This window comes from Salvelinus namaycush, chromosome 35 (genome assembly GCF_016432855.1).
Source record: "Salvelinus namaycush isolate Seneca chromosome 35, SaNama_1.0, whole genome shotgun sequence".
NCBI lineage: Eukaryota > Metazoa > Chordata > Actinopteri > Salmoniformes > Salmonidae > Salvelinus > Salvelinus namaycush.
Genome location: NC_052341.1, coordinates 5,164,570 through 5,185,587, shown reverse-complemented (window position 1 = coordinate 5,185,587; position 21,018 = coordinate 5,164,570). Strand labels below are relative to the sequence as shown.

The 21,018-nt window shown below is 43.8% G+C and overlaps 1 protein-coding gene across 1 annotated transcript; it reads left to right on the top strand.

Annotated features, from left to right (window-relative positions):
• The first annotated feature begins 7,789 nt into the window (after positions 1-7,789).
• On the top strand, positions 7,790-17,893 carry LOC120029366 (high mobility group nucleosome-binding domain-containing protein 5-like). The gene is made up of 2 exons (XM_038974594.1): positions 7,790-7,936; positions 16,565-17,893. Exons 1-2 carry the CDS (start codon positions 7,790-7,792, stop codon positions 17,891-17,893), a joined length of 1,476 nt encoding a protein of 491 aa, XP_038830522.1.
• Positions 17,894-21,018: the final 3,125 nt, after the last annotated feature.

The window sequence follows — 21,018 nt, the reverse complement described above, 5'->3', positions numbered from 1 at the left end:
GTGTCATATTACATAACTGATACATGAAATGTCCTTTCATCATTGTTGTGGCTGGCAGCACAAACCCCTTCAAAGAAATCCAGATGAATCCGAGTGGAGCCCCTTCCGCGACACTAAGGGGTTTGTGTGTGTTTCCAGACAGCTGTAAATCGATTATATTTGCAGCCAGGTCACCTGTGATACAAGTCAGTATTCGATGTCTATCCATGTCTGAGGACGTTCTCTAGGAGCAACAGTGAGCTCTGTTTCCTTAAAGCAGGTTTTGGTTTTGCTCGGGCGTTGTGTACGTGGATGGCGGATGTTTGAATCGAGCGATAAAAAGTTGTTTTTGAGATTTTAGTTTTAAACCAAATCCTAAACTCCTACCTTAACCATTCAGAGTGCCTAACCTTAAGATTTTGGATTTAGTGACTAAACGTAACACTTTGAAATTTTGACGTTTGGAACAACTTTGAAATTTGACATTTGAGAAACATCTAATTCTGACGTGAGACTGTGAGAGCTAGCTGTGAATTTGTGGTAGCATAGATATACAGTGCAATTGTTTTTTCCTGTGCTGTGTGTGTGTGTGTGTGTGTGTGTGTGTGTGTGTGTGTGTGTGTGTGTGTGTGTGTGTGTGTGTGTGTGTGTGTGTGTGTGTGTGTGTGTGTGTGTGTGTGTGTGCGTGCGTGCGTGCGTGCGTGCGTGCGTGCGCGCGTACGTGCGTGCCTCCATTCTTGCATGTGATCACTCCTGGTCAGTATCCCTAATCTCATCGCTCCCCTTTGCCAAGTTCTTCTCTGGGGAAATTAATACAGGATGAAGCCAATGAAGTTTTACAGTATAAAGAATGTTTTATTTGAGGGGAAACTTGTTTAAGAAGCGATTATCAGGCTATTCTGCAGTTTCAGGCTCTTTGGATGTATAATATTGAAACAATTATAGGCCTCCCCAAATAAGATGGACCAGAGATAATTAGATTTTTACACTGGAGGGTGTTTTCTAGGCAATTAACATGGCACACCATCCATTTGGCTCCAAGCCCTGACTTAAGGTTGGGGGGGGGGGGGGGGGGTCTACTACAGGGGGAAATAATCACTCTACCGTTACCTCTTGATTGTAATCTAAAGCACACAACATAGACACACAATCACTCACACACACACAGAAGTACACACACACACACACAAACACACACTCAGCTGCAGAGAGGCTGAAACAAATAGATAGGGAAGAACACACATTTTGGTGTAATTGAGCAAAACACTAACTAGCACCTCCTCAGATCTCGCAAGCACAAACGTGCACGTGCACACACACGCGCGCACACACCCACACACACACCCACCCACACACACACACACACACACACACACCCACACACAATCACACAGACACACACACACACACACACACACCCACACACAATCACACAGACACACACACAGACACACACACAGACACACAAACGCACACCTCCTCACATCTCTATGGCTATACTCGTCGTATCTCTACCTCTACTATAGCCGTAGTAATTAAATACGATTCAGAAATTCAATCACAGGCATTAGGAAGCATAAGCATTTAGTAATAATCTTTATTCATCCTAATTTATCAGGCTAAAGGCTTAATGGCAGCTAATCCACAGATAAAAGGCCTTGACACAGTCTCTCTGAACGTTCTAGCACAGGAACAGAACATTCAGTCCATTAGGCACACCATGCAATAATCTGAGACAGCGCTCAGATTTAACAACATTTCTCCGCCATGTTGGAGTCAACAGAAATACGAAATTACATCATAAATATTCCCTTACCTTTGATTATGTTCATCAGAATGCACTGCCAGGAATCCTAGTTCCACAATAAATCGTTGTTTTGTTCGATAATGTCCATTACTTATGTCCAAATAGCTACTTTTGCTAGCATGTGTAGTACACGTGTCCAAACGCTGGCGCAGATGCAGGCAAACGTCGGACAAAAACTTCTAAAAGTTATATTACAAGTCGAATAAACTGGTCAAACTTAGGAGAGAATCAATCTTCAGGATGTTGTTATCATATATATCCAATAACTTTCCAACCGGAGCATTCCTTCATGTCTGTATAAGTAATGGAACGCAAGGCGATATCATGAGGAAAGCGCATGATCAAGAACTGGCAATCTGCCAGACCAATGACTGAAACACCTCCCATCCGGCCCCACATCACGCTAGAGGCTTCATTCAGCGTTCTACAGACTGTTGACATCTAGTGGAAGGCGTAGGAAGTGCAAACAGATCCATATATTACAGGGAATTGAATAGGCGATGACTTTAACATCGACCAGTCTCAGAATTCTCACTTCCTGTTTGGATTGTTTCTCAGGTTTTTGCCTGCTATATGAGTTCTGTTATACTCACAGACATCATTCAAACAGTTTTATAAACTTCAGAGTGTTTTCTATCCAATAGTAATACTAATATGCATATATTAGCATCTGGGACAGAGTAGGAGGCAGTTCACTATGGGCACGCAATTCATCCAAAAGTGAAAATGCTGCCCCCTATATCAACGAAGTTAACCAACAACGACGAGACGGCCTATAGGGGAGAGGTGAGTGCCCTCGGAGTGTGATGTCAGGAAAATAACCTCTCACTCAACGTCAACGAAACAAAGGAGATGATCGTGGACTTCAGGAAACAGCAGAGGGAGCACCCCATATTTGTATTTATAGCTGCCAAAGCAGCAGCTACTCTTCCTGGGGTCCAGCAAAATTATGGCAGTTTAAACAATTTTAAAAACATTACAATACATTCACAGATTTCACAACACACTGTGTGCCCTCAGGCCCCTACTCCACTACCACAAATCTACAGTACTAAATCTATGTGTACAGTTGAAGTCGGAAGTTTACATACAGTTAGGTTGGAGTCATTAAACTCATTTTTCAACCACTCCACAAATTTCTTGTTAACAAACTATAGTTTTGGCAAGTCGGGTTATAACATCTACTTTGTGCATGACACAAATCATTTTTCCAACAATTTTTTACAGGCAGATTATTTCACTTATAATTCACTGTATCGCAATTCCAGTGGGTCAGAAGTTTATATACACTAAGTTGACTGTGCCTTTAAACAGCTTGGAAAATTCCAGAAAATTATGTCATAGCTTTAGAAGCTTCTGATAGGCTAATTCACATCATTTGAGTCAATTGGAGGTGTACCTGTGGATGTATTTCAAGGCCTACCTTCAAACTCAGTGCCTCTTTGGAAAATCTAAAGAAATCAGCCAAGACCTCAGAAAAACAATTGTAGACCTCCACAAGTCTGGTTCATCCTTGAGAGCAATTTCTGAAGGTACCACGTTCATCTGTACAAACAATTGTACGCGAGTATAAACACCATGGGATCACACAGCCGTCATACCGCTCAGAAAGGAGACGCGTTCTGTCTCCTAGAGATGAACGTACTTTGGTGCGAAAAGCGCAAATCAATCCCAGAACAACAGCAAAGGACCTTGTGAAGATGCTGGAGGAAACAGGTACAAAAGTATCTATATCCACAGTAAAACGAGTCCTGTGTTGACATAATCTGAAAGGCCCCTCAGCAAGGAAGAAGCCACTGCTCCAAAACCACCATAAAAAAGCCAGACTACAGTTTGCAACTGCACATGGGGACAACGATCGTACTTTTTGGAGAAATGTCCTCCGGTCTGATGAAACAAAAATAGAACTGTTTGGCCATAATGACCATCGTTATGTTTGGAGGAAAAGGGGGATGCTTGCAAGCCGAAGAACACCATCCCAACCGTGAAGCACGGGGGTGGCAGCATCATGATGTGGGGATGCTTTGCTGCAAGAGGGACTGACAAAATAGATGGCATCATGAAGAGGGAAATTTATGTGGATATATTGAAGCAACATCTCAAGACATCAGTCAGGAAGTTAAAGCTTGGTCGCAAATAGGTCTTCCAAATGGGTAAAGACCCCAAGCATACTTCCAAAGTGGCTTAAAGACAACAAAGTCAAGGTATTGGAGTGGCCATCACAAAGCCCTGACCTCAATCCCATAGAACATTTGTGGGCAGAACTGAAAAAGCATGTGCGAGCAAGGAGGCCTACAAAACCTTCTATTTATTTTATTTCACCTTTACAAGTTCTCATTTACAACTGCGACCTGGCCGAGATAAAGCAAAGCAGTGTGACACAAACAACAACACAGAGGTACACATACATACAGTCAAAACCATAATAGAGAAAAAGTCTATATACAATGTGTGCAAATGAGGTAAAATAAGGGAGTAGGAAATAGGCCATAGTGACGAAATAATTACAATTTATCAATTAAACACTGGAGTGATAGATGTGCAGAAGATGACTGTGCAAGTAGAGATACTGGGGTGCAAAGGAGCAAAATAAATAAATAACAGTATGGGGATGAGGTAGTTGGATGGGCTAATTATAGATGAGCTATGTACAGGTTCCGTGATCTGTGAGCTGCTCTGACAGCTGGTGCTTAAAGTTAGTTAAGGAGACATGGGTCTCCAGCTTCACTGATTTTTGCAATTCGTTCCAGTCATTGGCAGCAGAGAACTAGAAGGAAAGGCGGCCAAACAAGGAATTGGCTTTGGGGGTGACAAGTGAAATATACCTGCTGGAGCTCGTGCTATAGGTGGGTGCTGCTTTGGTGATCAGTGAGCTGAGATAAAGCGGGGCTTTACCTAGCAAAGACTTATAGATGACCTGGAGCCAGTGGGTTTGGTGACGAATATGAAGCGAGGACCAGCCGACGAGAGAATTCAGGTCGCAGTGGTTGGTAGTGTATGGGGCTTTGGTGACAAAACGGATGGCACTGTGATAGACTGCATCCAATTTACTGAGTAGAGTGTTGGAGGCTACTTCCTAAATGACATCGCGGATCGGCAGGATAGTCCGTTTTACGAGGGTATGTTTGGCAGCATGAGTGAAGGATGCTTTGTTGTGAAATAGGAAGCAGATTCTAGAATTCATTTTGGATTGGAGATGCTTAATGTGAGTCTGGAAGGAGAGTTTACAGTCTAACCAGACACCTAGGTATTTGAGTTGTCCACATATTCTAAGTCAGAACCGTCCAGGGTGGTGATGCTGGACGGGCGGGCAGGTGCGAGCAGCGATCGGTTGAAGAGCATGCATTTAGTTTTACTTGCATTTAAGAGCAGTTGGAGGCCACGGAAGGAGAGTTGTGTGGCATTGAAGCTCGTCTGGAGGATAGTTAACACATTGTCCAAAGAAGGGCCAGAAGTGTACAGAATGGTGTCATCTGCGTAGAGGTGGATCAGAGAATCACCAGCAGCAAGAGCGACAACATGGATGTATACAGAGAAAAGAGTCGGCCCGAGAATTGAACCCTGTAGCACCCCCATAGAGACTGCCAGAGGTCCGGACAACAGGCACTCCGATCTGAGAAGTAGTTGGTGAACCAGGCGAGGCAGTCATTTGAGAAACCAAGGCTGTTGAGTCTGCCGATAAGAATGTGGTGATTGACAGAGTCGAAAGCCTTGGCCGGGTCGATGAATACAGCTGCACAGTATTGTCCCTTTTCGATGGCGGTTATGATATCGTTTAGGACCTTGAGCGTGGCTGAGGTGCACCCATGACCAGCTTGGAAACCAGATTGCATAGTGGAGAAGGTACGGTGGGATTCAAAATGGTCGATGATCTGTTTGTTAACTTGGCTTTCGAAGACCTTAGAAAGACAGGGTAGGATAGATATAGGTCTGTAGCAGTTTGGGTCTAGAGTGTCTCCCCTTTCAAGAGGGGGATGACCGCGGCAGCTTTCCAATCTTTGGGGATTCTCAGACGATACGAAAGAGAAGGTAAACTGGCTAGTAATAGGGGTTGCAACAATTTCGGCTGATAATTTTAGAATGAGAGGGCCCAGATTGTCCATCCCTGCTGATTTGTAGGGGTCCAGATTTTGCAGCTCTTTCAGAACATCAGCTATCTGGATTTGGGTGAATGAGAAATGGGGGAGGCTTGGGCAAGTTGCTGTGGGGGGTGCAGTGCTTTTGACCGGGGTAGCCAGGTGGCCAGGTGGAAAGCATGGCCAGCTGTAGAAAAATGCTTATTGAAATTCTCAATTATTGTGGATTTATTGGTGGTGACAGTGTTTCCTAGCCTCAGTGCAGTGGGCAGCTGGGAGAAGGTGCTCTTATTCTCCATGGACTTTACAGTGTCCCAGAACTTTTTGGAGTTTGTGCTGCAGGATGCAAATTTCTGTTTGAAAAAGCTAGCCGTTGCTTTCCTAACTGCCTATGTATATTGGTTCCTAACTTCCCTGAAAAGTTGTATATCGCGGGGGCTATTTGATGTGAATACCATACGGCACAGGAGACAAACCTGATTCAGTTACACCAGCTCTGTCTGGAGGAATGGGCCAAACCCAACTTGTGGGATGGTTGTGGCAGGCTAACCGAAACGTTTGACCCAAGTAGCCATATTACTTCAACAGTATATAACAATAGATCGTCTCTTAGCTTTACATGAATGTGGTTCTGAATATAGACCGCAACACCTCCTCCGTTGGCATTTCTGTCTTTTCTCTAGATGTTTTAACCGTGTATTGCTACCACTGTATCCTCAAAGGTATTATCTAAGTGAGTTACAGAGATAGTCAGAATATGAATGTCGTCTGATACAAGCAAGTTATTGACTTCATGGATCTTGTTTTTCAGACTATTTTTAGCAGTTTTCTGGGTTGCTTGATTGTTTTTAATGCTTTACTGGGAAGCTTATCAGAGGTAGACTTACTCATGTTATTTACATTGGAGCTGATAGTGCAGGGTGAGCTGCATAAAGTGGTCTTCCTACTAGTGCACACCGCCTCAGTGCTAACAGTGTAACTCTGGTTTATAGGCTCATGATTACTGCTTACAATAGCTGTAGGATAAACAGATGTATTCGGTGCAATTAGGCGTACATAAAATAAATGACTTACATTGTGTTTGCCAATGCCCCTAAGATCATGTACATTTGATGCAGCATTATGACGACTCATTGTCACAATGGGAGGGATTAACTGAGCTGGTCTTGGATCATTTACCAGTCATTGTTTCAACGCAGCCTTGAAATGCGTGGACAGAGTCCAGGAGCCAAGATGATTTGGACGGACTCTGTCATTCCTGTTTCCAGAAGGTGTCAAAGTTATCAATAAAAGTGACTCCAGCAGAGCTACAGTAGTCTTTTAGACAGATCTGTAATGCCAGCAGTCTGCTGAATCTTTCACACTCAACGATGGTACTGGACCTGAAATTACTGAACATTTTTTGGGGAGTCTTTCAATGCTAAAATCAGTTGTTTTTTTACAAATGTTCCTGAGCTAGCCCTCCTGATGTCATTTGACCCCACATTGACTACAACAGTGTCAGCTCCTGGCATCTGTGGTAGAACAGTCGGAAGCAGCCTTGTTATGTCCTGTACTCGTGCTCCTGGGTAACACAGGGTAGCACTCGTGCTCCTGGGTAGCATAGAGCTGCCTATGATGACAGCTGGTGATGTTGAATGGACCGGTCTCTCAGGCAGCCTCGCGGTCTGGTGAGGCTGGGAGCTCCGAAGAGCTGAACCCGAGGTAAAAGCCACCGGAGAGGGAGACAAAACTGAGGACGAAGAAGCAGATACCTCCGGATCCGATCTTGATTGGGAAGCCACCACAGACGAAGGAACCAGAACCTCTGGTTCCAGGGCGGCAAAGCTGTTTCTGGTCTGTGTCAGTTCCGGGCTCAACATCTCCATGGAGACACCCGTTGCCTGAGGATGCCTTCTTCGACTTCCACGGCGAGTGATGTACCTCCATGGCTGGTTGGTTGGGTCGAGAACAGCTACGTTCTCCAGGGAAGGGGGATGGAACCCTGCCCAGCATCGGCCAGTCGGCTGTGGAGAGCCGACACGGCGGCAGAACCTCCACCAGACCAGAGCGGCGTCCGGCTACTGGGGTGGAAGTAAAATAAAAAGTAGGTGGGCGTGGGTTCCCTAGTAGCTTATGTAGGTTTTCTACTCGCTTGCTAAGAGTAGCAACTTCGCTCCAGTAGTCCTCTGCAAGCAAGCAGTTGCTACATTGAAAGTCAGCGAAGTCCACATTGTCCCGGAACAAAGCAAAGTAAGCACAGATCCTGCAACGCTGGAAACATTCATTAGCGGCCCCAATTTGAGACCACCGAGCCAGCTAGGCTAGCTTTCACGTCTCTCCCCCTATACGGAATCTGTCAGGATCCCGGGACAGATAGCAGCGTTCACAGCAATTTAGCCCAACAGAGCCGCAGGATTAAAAATAAAATAAAAGTATAGAAAAAGATTAAACCGAGGTCTTTAGTTCAGGTTTCGGCGTTCAACAGTGTTCAAACACAACAAACATACGTCACGCTCTGATGACGTCGCGCTGGTTGAGAGAAATCCACATCGACGGGACAGTAGTGGAGATGGTGGAAAGTTTTAAGTTCCTCGGCGTACACATCACGGACAAACTGTGATATCACAACAGCTGTTGTGTAACAAAAAGATGTTAGCAAGGAAGGTCGGCCTTGTGCAGGGGCAGAATGACAGATTTTTACCTTGTCAGCTCAGGGATTCGGTCTAGCAACCTTTCAGTTACTGGCCCAACGCTCTAACCACTAGGCTACCTGCCGCCCCACAATATACTATAGTACAATACAGTATGCTCTAACCACTAGGCTACCTGCCGCACCACAATATACTATAGTACAGTACAATATGCTCTAACCACTAGGCTACCTGCCGCCCCACAATATACTATAGTACAGTACAATATGCTCTAACCACTAGGCTACCTGCCGCACCACAATATACTATAGTACAGTACAGTACGCTCTAACCACTAGGCTACCTGCCGCCCCACAATATACTATAGTACAGTACAATATGCTCTAACCACTAGGCTACCTGCCGCACCACAATAAACTATAGTACAGTACAATATGCTCTAACCACTAGGCTACCTGCCGCACCACAATATACACTGCTCAAAAAAATAAAGGGAACACTTAAACAACACAATGTAACTCCAAGTCAATCACACTTCTGTGAAATCAAACTGTCCACTTAGGAAGCAACACTGATTGACAATAAATTTCACATGCTGTTGTGCAAATGGAATAGACAAAAGGTGGAAATTATAGGCAATTAGCAAGACACCCCCAAAAAAGGAGTGATTCTGCATGTGGTGACCACAGACCACTTCTCAGTTCCTATGCTTCCTGGCTGATGTTTTGGTCACTTTTGAATGCTGACGGTGCTCTCACTCTAGTGGTAGCATGAGACGGAGTCTACAACCCACACAAGTGGCTCAGGTAGTGCAGTTCATCCAGGATGGCACATCAATGCGAGCTGTGGCAAAAAGGTTTGCTGTGTCTGTCAGCGTAGTGTCCAGAGCATGGAGGCGCTACCAGGAGACAGGCCAGTACATCAGGAGACGTGGAGGAGGCCGTAGGAGGGCAACAACCCAGCAGCAGGACCGCTACCTCCGCCTTTGTGCAAGGAGGTGCACTGCCAGCGCCCTGCAAAATGACCTCCAGCAGGCCACAAATGTGCATGTGTCAGCATATGGTCTCACAAGGGGTCTGAGGATCTCATCTCGGTACCTATTGGCAGTCAGGCTACCTCTGGCGAGCACATGGAGGGCTGTGCGGCCCCACAAAGAAATGCCACCCCACACCATGACTGACCCATCGCCAAACCGGTCATGCTGGAGGATGTTGCAGGCAGCAGAACGTTCTCCACGGCGTCTCCAGACTCTGTCACGTCTGTCACATGTGCTCATGTGCTCAGTGTGAACCTGCTTTCATCTGTGAAGAGCACAGGGCGCCAGTGGCGAATTTGCCAATCTTGGTGTTCTCTGGCAAATGCCAAACGTCCTGCACGGTGTTGTGCTGTAAGCACAACCCCCACCTGTGGACGTCGGGCCCTCATACCACCCTCATGGAGTCTGTTTCTGACCGTTTGAGCAGACACATGCACATTTGTGGCCTGCTGGAGGTCATTTTGCAGGGCGCTGGCAGTGCACCTCCTTGCACAAAGGCGGAGGTAGCGGTCCTGCTGCTGGGTTGTTGCCCTCCTACGGCCTCCTCCACGTCTCCTGATGTACTGGCCTGTCTCCTGGTAGCGCCTCCATGCTCTGGACACTACGCTGACAGACACAGCAAACCTTTTTGCCACAGCTCGCATTGATGTGCCATCCTGGATGAACTGCACTACCTGAGCCACTTGTGTGGGTTGTAGACTCCGTCTCATGCTACCACTAGAGTGAGAGCACCGTCAGCATTCAAAAGTGACCAAAACATCAGCCAGGAAGCATAGGAACTGAGAAGTGGTCTGTGGTCACCACCTGCAGAATCACTCCTTTTTTGGGGGTGTCTTGCTAATTGCCTATAATTTCCACCTTTTGTCTATTCCATTTGCACAACAGCATGTGAAATTTATTGTCAATCAGTGTTGCTTCCTAAGTGGACAGTTTGATTTCACAGAAGTGTGATTGACTTGGAGTTACATTGTGTTGTTTAAGTGTTCCCTTTATTTTTTTGAGCAGTGTACTATAGTACAGTAGAGTATGCTCTAACCACTAGGCTACCTGCCGCCCCACAATATACTATAGTACAGTAGAGTATGCTCTAACCACTAGGCTACCTGCCGTCCCACAATATACTATAGTACAGTACAGTACGCTCTAACCACTAGGCTACCTGCCGTCCCACAATATACTATAGTACAGAACAGTACGCTCTAACCACTAGGCTACCTGCCGCCCCACAATATACTATAGTACAGTACAGTACGCTCTAACCACTAGGCTACCTGCCGCCCCACAATATACTATAGTACAGTACAATATGCTCTAACCACTAGGCTACCTGCCGCCCAAAAATATACTATAGTACAGTACAATATGCTCTAACCACTAGGCTACCTGCCGCACCACAATATACTATAGTACAGTACAGTATGCTCTAACCACTAGGCTACCTGCCGCCCCACAATATACTATAGTACAGTACAATATGCTCTAACCACTAGGCTACCTGCCGCACCACAATATACACTGCTCAAAAAAATAAAGGGAACACTTAAACAACACAATGTAACTCCAAGTCAATCACACTTCTGTGAAATCAAACTGTCCACTTAGGAAGCAACACTGATTGACAATAAATTTCACATGCTGTTGTGCAAATGGAATAGACAAAAGGTGGAAATTATAGGCAATTAGCAAGACACCCCCAAAAAAGGAGTGATTCTGCATGTGGTGATCACAGACCACTTCTCAGTTCCTATGCTTCCTGGCTGATGTTTTGGTCACTTTTGAATGCTGACGGTGCTCTCACTCTAGTGGTAGCATGAGACGGAGTCTACAACCCACACAAGTGGCTCAGGTAGTGCAGTTCATCCAGGATGGCACATCAATGCGAGCTGTGGCAAAAAGGTTTGCTGTGTCTGTCAGCGTAGTGTCCAGAGCATGGAGGCGCTACCAGGAGACAGGCCAGTACATCAGGAGACGTGGAGGAGGCCGTAGGAGGGCAACAACCCAGCAGCAGGACCGCTACCTCCGCCTTTGTGCAAGGAGGTGCACTGCCAGCGCCCTGCAAAATGACCTCCAGCAGGCCACAAATGTGCATGTGTCTGCTCAAACGGTCAGAAACAGACTCCATGAGGGTGGTATGAGGGCCCGACGTCCACAGGTGGGGGTTGTGCTTACAGCACAACACCGTGCAGGACGTTTGGCATTTGCCAGAGAACACCAAGATTGGCAAATTCGCCACTGGCGCCCTGTGCTCTTCACAGATGAAAGCAGGTTCACACTGAGCACATGAGCACATGTGACAGACGTGACAGAGTCTGGAGACGCCGTGGAGAACGTTCTGCTGCCTGCAACATCCTCCAGCATGACCGGTTTGGCGATGGGTCAGTCATGGTGTGGGGTGGCATTTCTTTGTGGGGCCGCACAGCCCTCCATGTGCTCGCCAGAGGTAGCCTGACTGCCAATAGGTACCGAGATGAGATCCTCAGACCCCTTGTGAGACCATATGCTGACACATGCACATTTGTGGCCTGCTGGAGGTCATTTTGCAGGGCGCTGGCAGTGCACCTCCTTGCACAAAGGCGGAGGTAGCGGTCCTGCTGCTGGGTTGTTGCCCTCCTACGGCCTCCTCCACGTCTCCTGATGTACTGGCCTGTCTCCTGGTAGCGCCTCCATGCTCTGGACACTACGCTGACAGACACAGCAAACCTTTTTGCCACAGCTCGCATTGATGTGCCATCCTGGATGAACTGCACTACCTGAGCCACTTGTGTGGGTTGTAGACTCCGTCTCATGCTACCACTAGAGTGAGAGCACCGTCAGCATTCAAAAGTGACCAAAACATCAGCCAGGAAGCATAGGAACTGAGAAGTGGTCTGTGGTCACCACCTGCAGAATCACTCCTTTTTTGGGGGTGTCTTGCTAATTGCCTATAATTTCCACCTTTTGTCTATTCCATTTGCACAACAGCATGTGAAATGTATTGTCAATCAGTGTTGCTTCCTAAGTGGACAGTTTGATTTCACAGAAGTGTGATTGACTTGGAGTTACATTGTGTTGTTTAAGTGTTCCCTTTATTTTTTTGAGCAGTGTACTATAGTACAGTAGAGTATGCTCTAACCACTAGGCTACCTGCCGCCCCACAATATACTATAGTACAGTAGAGTATGCTCTAACCACTAGGCTACCTGCCGTCCCACAATATACTATAGTACAGTAGAGTATGCTCTAACCACTAGGCTACCTGCCGTCCCACAATATACTATAGTACAGTACAGTACGCTCTAACCACTAGGCTACCTGCCGTCCCACAATATACTATAGTACAGTACAATATGCTCTAACCACTAGGCTACCTGCCGCCCCACAATATACTATAGTACAGTAGAGTATGCTCTAACCACTAGGCTACCTGCCGTCCCACAATATACTATAGTACAGTACAGTACGCTCTAACCACTAGGCTACCTGCCGTCCCACAATATACTATAGTACAGTAGAGTATGCTCTAACCACTAGGCTACCTGCCGTCCCACAATATACTATAGTACAGTACAGTATGCTCTAACCACTAGGCTACCTGCCGCCCCACAATATACTATAGTACAGTACAGTATGCTCTAACCACTAGGCTACCTGCCGCCCCACAATATACTATAGTACAGTACAATATGCTCTAACCACTAGGCTACCTGCCGCCCCACAATATACTATAGTACAGTACAGTATGCTCTAACCACTAGGCTACCTGCCGCCCCACAATATACTATAGTACAGTACAGTATGCTCTAACCCAGGGGTGTCAAAGTCAAATGGACGGAGGGCCAAATAAAAAATTTAGCTACAAGCCGAGGGCCGGACTGTTCGAATGTTCATTGAAAAATTTTTAAATGACGCATATAGTCTAGTGAACCTAATTGAACCTACTGAAAACCTAACAAATATATTCCAATATGATCAGATAAATAAAGCAATATTTTCTTATGGCTCTGTCAGTAATCTTTAATTTTCAACAGACACAAAAGACAAATTTCCTTTATATAAAAATCCCCATAACATGAACATTAAATGAAAGAAACCGGTATTCAAGGCACCATCAGTAGCCTATATTTTCTATTTTAGCAAAAGTGGGCTAAATTTACTTCAAAGAAAAAAACAATAATAGCAATTTTCTATCATCCACTCAACTGAAATATTTTTAAAATATAATTGGATTGAAATACAATAAAATAAAGTGCAAAAATCTATTAATCAAAAACAACACTTTGTTTAAGGAGAAGTAACATGCAGTGAAAACAAATATTAAACTTTAACTTTTAAACTTGAACTGAGTAAAAACTCTAAATATGTGATTGCACAGTAATGTTCACTTGTTTGAGGTTGAGGGTGATACTTGGTGGTGTCCCATCTTTTCCACAAGTTCATCAATGTTCGGGGTAAGGCTCTGAGCTGAGGAAATCCTCAGAATTGAGTGGAGGTGTTCAGCAGTAAGTCGACTTCTGTGTGATGTTTTGTTCAGGTTCATCAAAGAAAACAGTTGTTCACACAGGTATGTGCTGCCAAACATAGACAACGTTTGAGCAGCCTGGATGCGCAGCTGGGGCATTGTGTCGGGGAGGAAACGGGCGAACTCCGCAGCACCCACTGCCGCATATTTTGCCCTCAGTGCATCATTGCATTGGAGGTCAATCAACTCCATTTGGAGGTTTGGTGGTGAGCTTTCCACGTCAACAGCAAATGGGTTACCGAGCAGTTCCAACCTGCTTTTTTGTGCTTCAAAGTCAGCAAATCGGCGTCGAAAGTCAGCGGCAAGCATACCTATTTTATCAGCCAACTGTGCGCTCGGGAACGCACTGGTAGAGAGCTTCTCTTTCATGGTCTGGCAGCTGGGAAAGTGGCTCAAATTTTCTTTCCGCATCTGCGTCTCCCACAGAGTCAGTTTGGTTTTAAATGCCTTCACTGTACTGTACATATCAGAGATGACATGATCCCGACCCTGCAGCTGCAAGTTCATTGCATTCAGATGACTCGTAATGTCACACAGAAAAGCCATTTCACACAGAAACATTTCGTCTCGGAGTTGTGTTGTGTCTTTCCCTTTGCTGTCCAAGAACAGACAAATCTCCTCACGAAGCTCGAAACATCTTTGAAGCACCTTTCCCTGGCTTAGCCATCGCACCTCTGTGTGATAAGGCAAATCACCATGCTCCGTTTCTAACTCCGTCAGAAATGCCTTGAACTGGCGGTGATTCAAACCTTTGGCTCTGATAAAGTTAACTGTGCGCGTGATGATGCTCATTACATGCTCCATTTTCAAGGCTTTACCGCACAACGCTTCCTGGTGTATGATACAATGATAAGCTGTCAGCTCACCTGTCGCGTTTTCCTCTTGCATCTTTTCCCGTATCTTCGCCACCAGTCCGCTCCTGTGTCCACACATCGCAGGTGCTCCGTCGGTTGTCAAACCCACGAGTTTTTCCCAAGGCAGCTCCATCTCATTTACACATCTTGACACCTCTTCATACAAATCATGCCCCGTAGTTGTGCCATGCATAGGACGTAAAGCCAAAAACTCCTCTGTCACGCTTAGGCTGGAGTCCACTCCGCGGATGAAAATTGACAACTGGGCAATGTCAGAAATGTCGGTGCTCTCATCCACAGCCAAGGAATATGCAATGAAATCTTTTCCCTTTTTCACAAGCTGCTCTTTTAGATTGATGGACAACTGGTCTACTCTCTCGGCAATGGTGTTTCTGCTCAGACTCACATTTAAAAAGAGTTGCCTTTTTTCTGGGCAAACTTCGTCACAAACTTTAATCATGCAGTTTTTGATGAAATCCCCCTCCGTAAATGGCCGGGCTGATTTAGCGATCTCTTCTGCCAAAATAAAACTGGCCTTGACAGCAGCCTGGCCTTGTGATTTGGCTTTTTTGAACAGAGCCTGTCGAGATTTGAGGCCTCGTTTTAATTCCTCTGCCTTTTGTAGCCTTTGTTCCATGTCCATATTCTTGTTTTTGTCCGCGTGTTTCGTTTCATAATGTCGTCTCAGATTATACTCTTTCAGTACCGCCACACTTTCTCCACACAGAAGACACACAGGTTTTCCAGCTACCTCCGTGAACATATACTCCGACTCCCACCTTGTTTGAAACCCCCGGTTCTCAGTGTCCACCTTCCGTTTTGCCATTTTTGATGGGTATCTGAAAGTTAATTTTACTGTGATGCTGACGACTGCTGTGCCAATAAATATTGAAATGAAGCAGCCTACTGCTCGGTGCGTCACCGTTGCATTGTGGGAAATGTAGTATTGGTGCGTGTAAAAGATCTGCGGGCTGCCGGCTTGCTGCGGTCTGCGGGCCGGTTCTAATAATAAATCAAGATCATCCCAGGGGCCGTAAAAAACCTTCTCGCGGGCCGGATGTGGCCCGCGGGCCTTGACTCTGACATATGTGCTCTAACCACTAGGCTATTAAATTGACTTGATGTTGATCGTCTGTTGTTGTCTGCTTGATTTACAGCAGGTTCTGGTTAGATTTAAACAGAGAAAGCATTAGGGTAATGCCTTTATGTTGTTGTACCTCAGATTGCACACCGAGTCTTACTGTGGCAATTATGTAGGGTAGACTATTGCGCAGCACCCAACGCTCTTCCTATGAATTATTCTGGATATAATGACAACAAATGACATAACCTAGTGGACTTCTTCACAAAATGATCTGGTCATGAAATAACATGACGTACATTTTGGTTTCTATGTTACACCTGCAATTTTAAATAATAGAAGGGGCATGAAGTAGTCTACTTGAACTTACATTTCGAGCTCCGAAAAAGCCTTGAAAATCAGACATTTCCTCAATTTGGTGCTTGAAAACGTCCGTGTAATTATTGTAGCCAATTTATATGTTATTTTGCTCCCTTAGAATTATCCGTGATTTCTATTTTTTGACAAGTTTGTGAGAGATGTGGCCACTTTCGTTTTGCTTCAATTGAAAGGTGGTGCGCTACTCTTTTGAGGGTGAAAACCACGTGCGGTTATTATGAGGAAGACGATGAGGAAGACGGTTATTATGAGGAAGATGGTTATTATGAGGAAGATGGTTATTATGAGGAAGACGGTTATTATGAGGAAGACGATGAGGAAGACGGTTATTATGAGGAAGATGGTTATTATGAGGAAGATGGTTATTATGAGGAAGACGGTTATTATGAGGAAGACGATGAGGAAGATGGTTATTATGAGGAAGATGGTTATTATGAGGAAGATGGTTATTATGAGGAAGATGGTTATTATGAGGAAGACGGTTATTATGAGGAAGACGGTTATTATGAGGAAGACGGTTATTATGAGGAAGACGGTTATTATGAGGAAGATGATGAGGAAGACGGTTATTATGAGGAAGATGGTTATTATGAGGAAGACGGTTATTATGAGGAAGACGATGAGGAAGACGGTTATTATGAGGAAGACGGTTATTATGAGGAAGACGATGAGGAAGACGGTTATTATGAGGAAGATGGTTATTATGAGGAAGACGGTTATTATGAGGAAGACTATGAGGAAGACGGTTATTATGAGGAAGACGGTTATTATGAGGAAGACGGTTATTATGAGGAAGACGGTTATTATGAGGAAGATGGTTATTATGAGGAAGATGGTTATTATGAGGAAGATGGTTATTATGAGGAAGATGATGAGGAAGACGGTTATTATGAGGAAGACGGTTATTATGAGGAAGATGGTTATTATGAGGAAGACGGTTATTATGAGGAAGACGGTTATTATGAGGAAGACGGTTATTATGAGGAAGATGATGAGGAAGATGGTTATTATGAGGAAGATGGTTGTTATGAGGAAGACGGTTATTATGAGGAAGATGATGAGGAAGATGGTTATTATGAGGAAGATGATGAGGAAGACGGTTATTATGAGGAAGACGATGAGGAAGATGGTTATTATGAGGAAGATGGTTATTATGAGGAAGATGATGAGGAAGACGGTTATTATGAGGAAGACGGTTATTATGAGGAAGATGGTTATTATGAGGAAGATGGTTATTATGAGGAAGATGGTTATTATGAGGAAGATGATGAGGAAGACGGTTATTATGAGGAAGACGGTTATTATGAGGAAGATGGTTATTATGAGGAAGACGGTTATTATGAGGAAGATGGTTATTATGAGGAAGATGATGAGGAAGATGGTTATTATGAGGAAGATGGTTATTATGAGGAAGATGGTTATTATGAGGAAGATGATGAGGAAGATGGTTATTATGAGGAAGATGATGAGGAAGATGGTTATTATGAGGAAGATGATGAGGAAGATGGTTATTATGAGAAAGACGGTTATTATGAGGAAGACAAAATCTGATGACTCCTTCCATTAAAAAAAAATGGAACTTGGTTTTTGTGGGTCACGTTTCTTATTATAAAAACAGCTGTGCTGAAATTCAAAGGGTGAGATTAATGCTACAGCTATTCATGGTTTTATTATGTGTCCCTGCGTCGGCCATGTAGGCTACAGGAAAATCACCACGCATTCAATCTATTTAGCCAGGCAATGTCCCCATTATTCTCACACATTGTAGAATGTAATAATAAGTTGAATGTCAACGCAATGGCCTAAAAAATTCATTATTCTTAAAGTGGTAATGACACTTTATTTGTGCCCATTTAGGTCAATTATTTATAGAAAGACCCAATAATGCATTACAGTACATGATGTATTGATTTATTTATCTTGTTGTGATGTAACTGTTTTAAACTTGTTGGGGGCCTAGGAAGCAGCCAATCGGAGAAATTTTTTTTCTTTGCTTGTGATTGTTGTGGGATTTGAACCCAGATCCTTAGTGTTGCTAGTGCCACACTTTTCTCATCTGAGTCATACTGTTTCATGTGTTGATAGTCTGTCAGACAGTTGACTATACACTGCTGTTAATATATATATGTCATTTCCTGTATCGTGCTATACATTATCCCAGCAGCAGAGGCCCTGTATCGTGCTATGCATTATCCCAGCAACAGTGGCCCTGTATCGTGCTATGCATTATCCCAGCAACAGTGGCCCTGGAGAGATAGAGAAGGTTTTTAGTAAAGGATAAGGGTAAGTATAAGAGATATATTGGATAAGATGTAGGATAAGGGGATAAGAGTTAGAGAGGTTAGAGAGGATATAGAGTTAGAGAGGATATAGAGTTAGAGAGGATATAGAGTTAGAGAGGATATAGAGTTAGAGAGGATATAGAGGATATAGAGTTAGAGAGGATATAGAGTTAGAGAGGATATAGAGTTAGAGAGGATATAGAGTTAGAGAGGATATAGAGTTAGAGAGGTTATAGAGTTAGAGAGGATATAGAGTTAGAGAGGATATAGAGTTAGAGAGGATATAGAGTTAGAGGGGATATAGAGTTAGAGAGGATATAGAGGATATAGAGGTTAGAGAGGATATAGAGTTAGAGAGGATATAGAGTTAGAGAGGATATAGAGTTAGAGAGGTTAGAGAGTTAGAGAGGATATAGAGTTAGAGTTAGAGAGGTTAGAGAGGATATAGAGGATATAGAGTTAGAGAGGATATAGAGTTAGAGAGGTTAGAGAGGATATAGAGTTAGAGAGGTTAGAGAGGATATAGAGGATATAGAGTTAGAGAGGATATAGAGTTAGAGGGGATATAGAGTTAGAGAGGATATAGAGTTAGAGAGGATATAGAGTTAGAGAGGTTATAGAGTTAGAGAGGATATAGAGTTAGAGAGGATATAGAGTTAGAGGGATATAGAGTTAGAGGGGATATAGAGTTAGAGAGGATATAGAGGATATAGAGGTTAGAGAGGATATAGAGTTAGAGAGGATATAGAGTTAGAGAGGATATAGAGTTAGAGAGGTTAGAGAGTTAGAGAGGATATAGAGTTAGAGAGGTTAGAGAGGTTAGAGAGTTAGAGGGGATATAGAGTTAGAGAGGATATAGAGTTAGAGAGGTTAGAGAGGTATAGAGTTAGAGGGGATATAGAGTTAGAGAGGATATAGAGTTAGAGAGGATATAGAGTTAGAGGTTAGAGGGGATTAGAGTTAGAGAGGATATAGAGTTGAGGGGATATAGAGTTAGAGAGGATATAGAGTAGAGGAGGATATAGAGTTAGAGGGATATAGAGTTAGAGAGGGAGGATATAGAGTTAGAGAGGATATAGAGTTAGAGAGGATATAGAGTTAGAGAGGATATAGAGTTAGAGAGGATATAGAGTTAGAGGGGATATAGAGTTAGAGAGGTTAGAGAGGATATAGAGTTAGAGAGGATATAGAGTTAGAGAGGATATAGAGTTAGAGGGGATATAGAGTTAGAGAGGATATAGAGTTAGAGAGGATATAGAGTTAGAGGGGATATAGAGTTAGAGAGGATATAGAGGATATAGAGTTAGAGGGGATATAGAGTTAGAGAGGATATAGAGTTAGAGAGGATATAGAGTTAGAGGGGATATAGAGTTAGAGAGGTTAGAGAGGATATAGAGTTAGAGAGGATATAGAGTTAGAGAGGATATAGAGTTAGAGGGGTATAGAGTTAGAGAGGATATAGAGTTAGAGAGGATATAGAGTTAGAGGGGATATAGAGTTAGAGAGGATATAGAGTTAGAGAGGATATAGAGTTAGAGGGGATATAGAGTTAGAGAGGATATAGAGTTAGAGGGGATATAGAGTTAGAGAGGATATAGAGTTAGAGGGGATATAGAGTTAGAGAGGATATAGAGTTAGAGGGGATATAGAGTTAGAGAGGATATAGAGTTAGAGGGGATATAGAGTTAGAGAGGTTAGAGAGGATATAGAGGATATAGAGTTAGAGAGGATATAGAGTTAGAGGGGATATAGAGTTAGAGAGGATATAGAGTTAGAGAGGATATAGAGTTAGAGAGGATATAGAGTTAGAGAGGATAGAGAGGATATAGAGTTAGAGAGGATATAGAGTTAGAGAGGATATAGAGTTAGAGAGGATAGAGAGGATATAGAGTTAGAGAGTTAGAGAGGATATAGAGTTAGAGAGGATATAGAGTTAGAGAGGATATAGAGTTAGAGAGGATAGAGAGGATATAGAGTTAGAGAGGATATAGAGTTAGAGAGGATATAGAGTTAGAGAGGATATAGAGTTAGAGAGGATATAGAGTTAGAGAGGATATAGAGTTAGAGGGGATATAGAGTTAGAGAGGTTAGAGAGGATATAGAGTTAGAGAGGATATAGAGTTAGAGAGGATATAGAGTTAGAGAGGATATAGAGTTAGAGAGGATATAGAGTTAGAGAGGATAGAGAGGATATAGAGTTAGAGAGGATAGAGAGGATATAGAGTTAGAGAGGATAGAGAGGATATAGAGTTAGAGAGGATATAGAGTTAGAGGGGATATAGAGTTAGAGAGGATATAGAGTTAGAGAGGATATAGAGTTAGAGGGGATATAGAGTTAGAGAGGATAGAGAGTTAGAGAGGTTAGAGGGGATATAGAGTCATACTCTACACCAT

Excerpts from the sequence above, each read along its gene's own strand:
- LOC120029366 (XM_038974594.1), top strand. The coding sequence starts at position 7,790 with ATGGCTGGTTGGTTGGGTCGAGAACAGCTACGTTCTCCAGGGAAGGGG. Across the intron at positions 7,937-16,564 it reads GTCCGGCTACTGGGGTGGAA|GAAGACGATGAGGAAGACGG; the intron begins GTAAAATAAAAA and ends GGTTATTATGAG.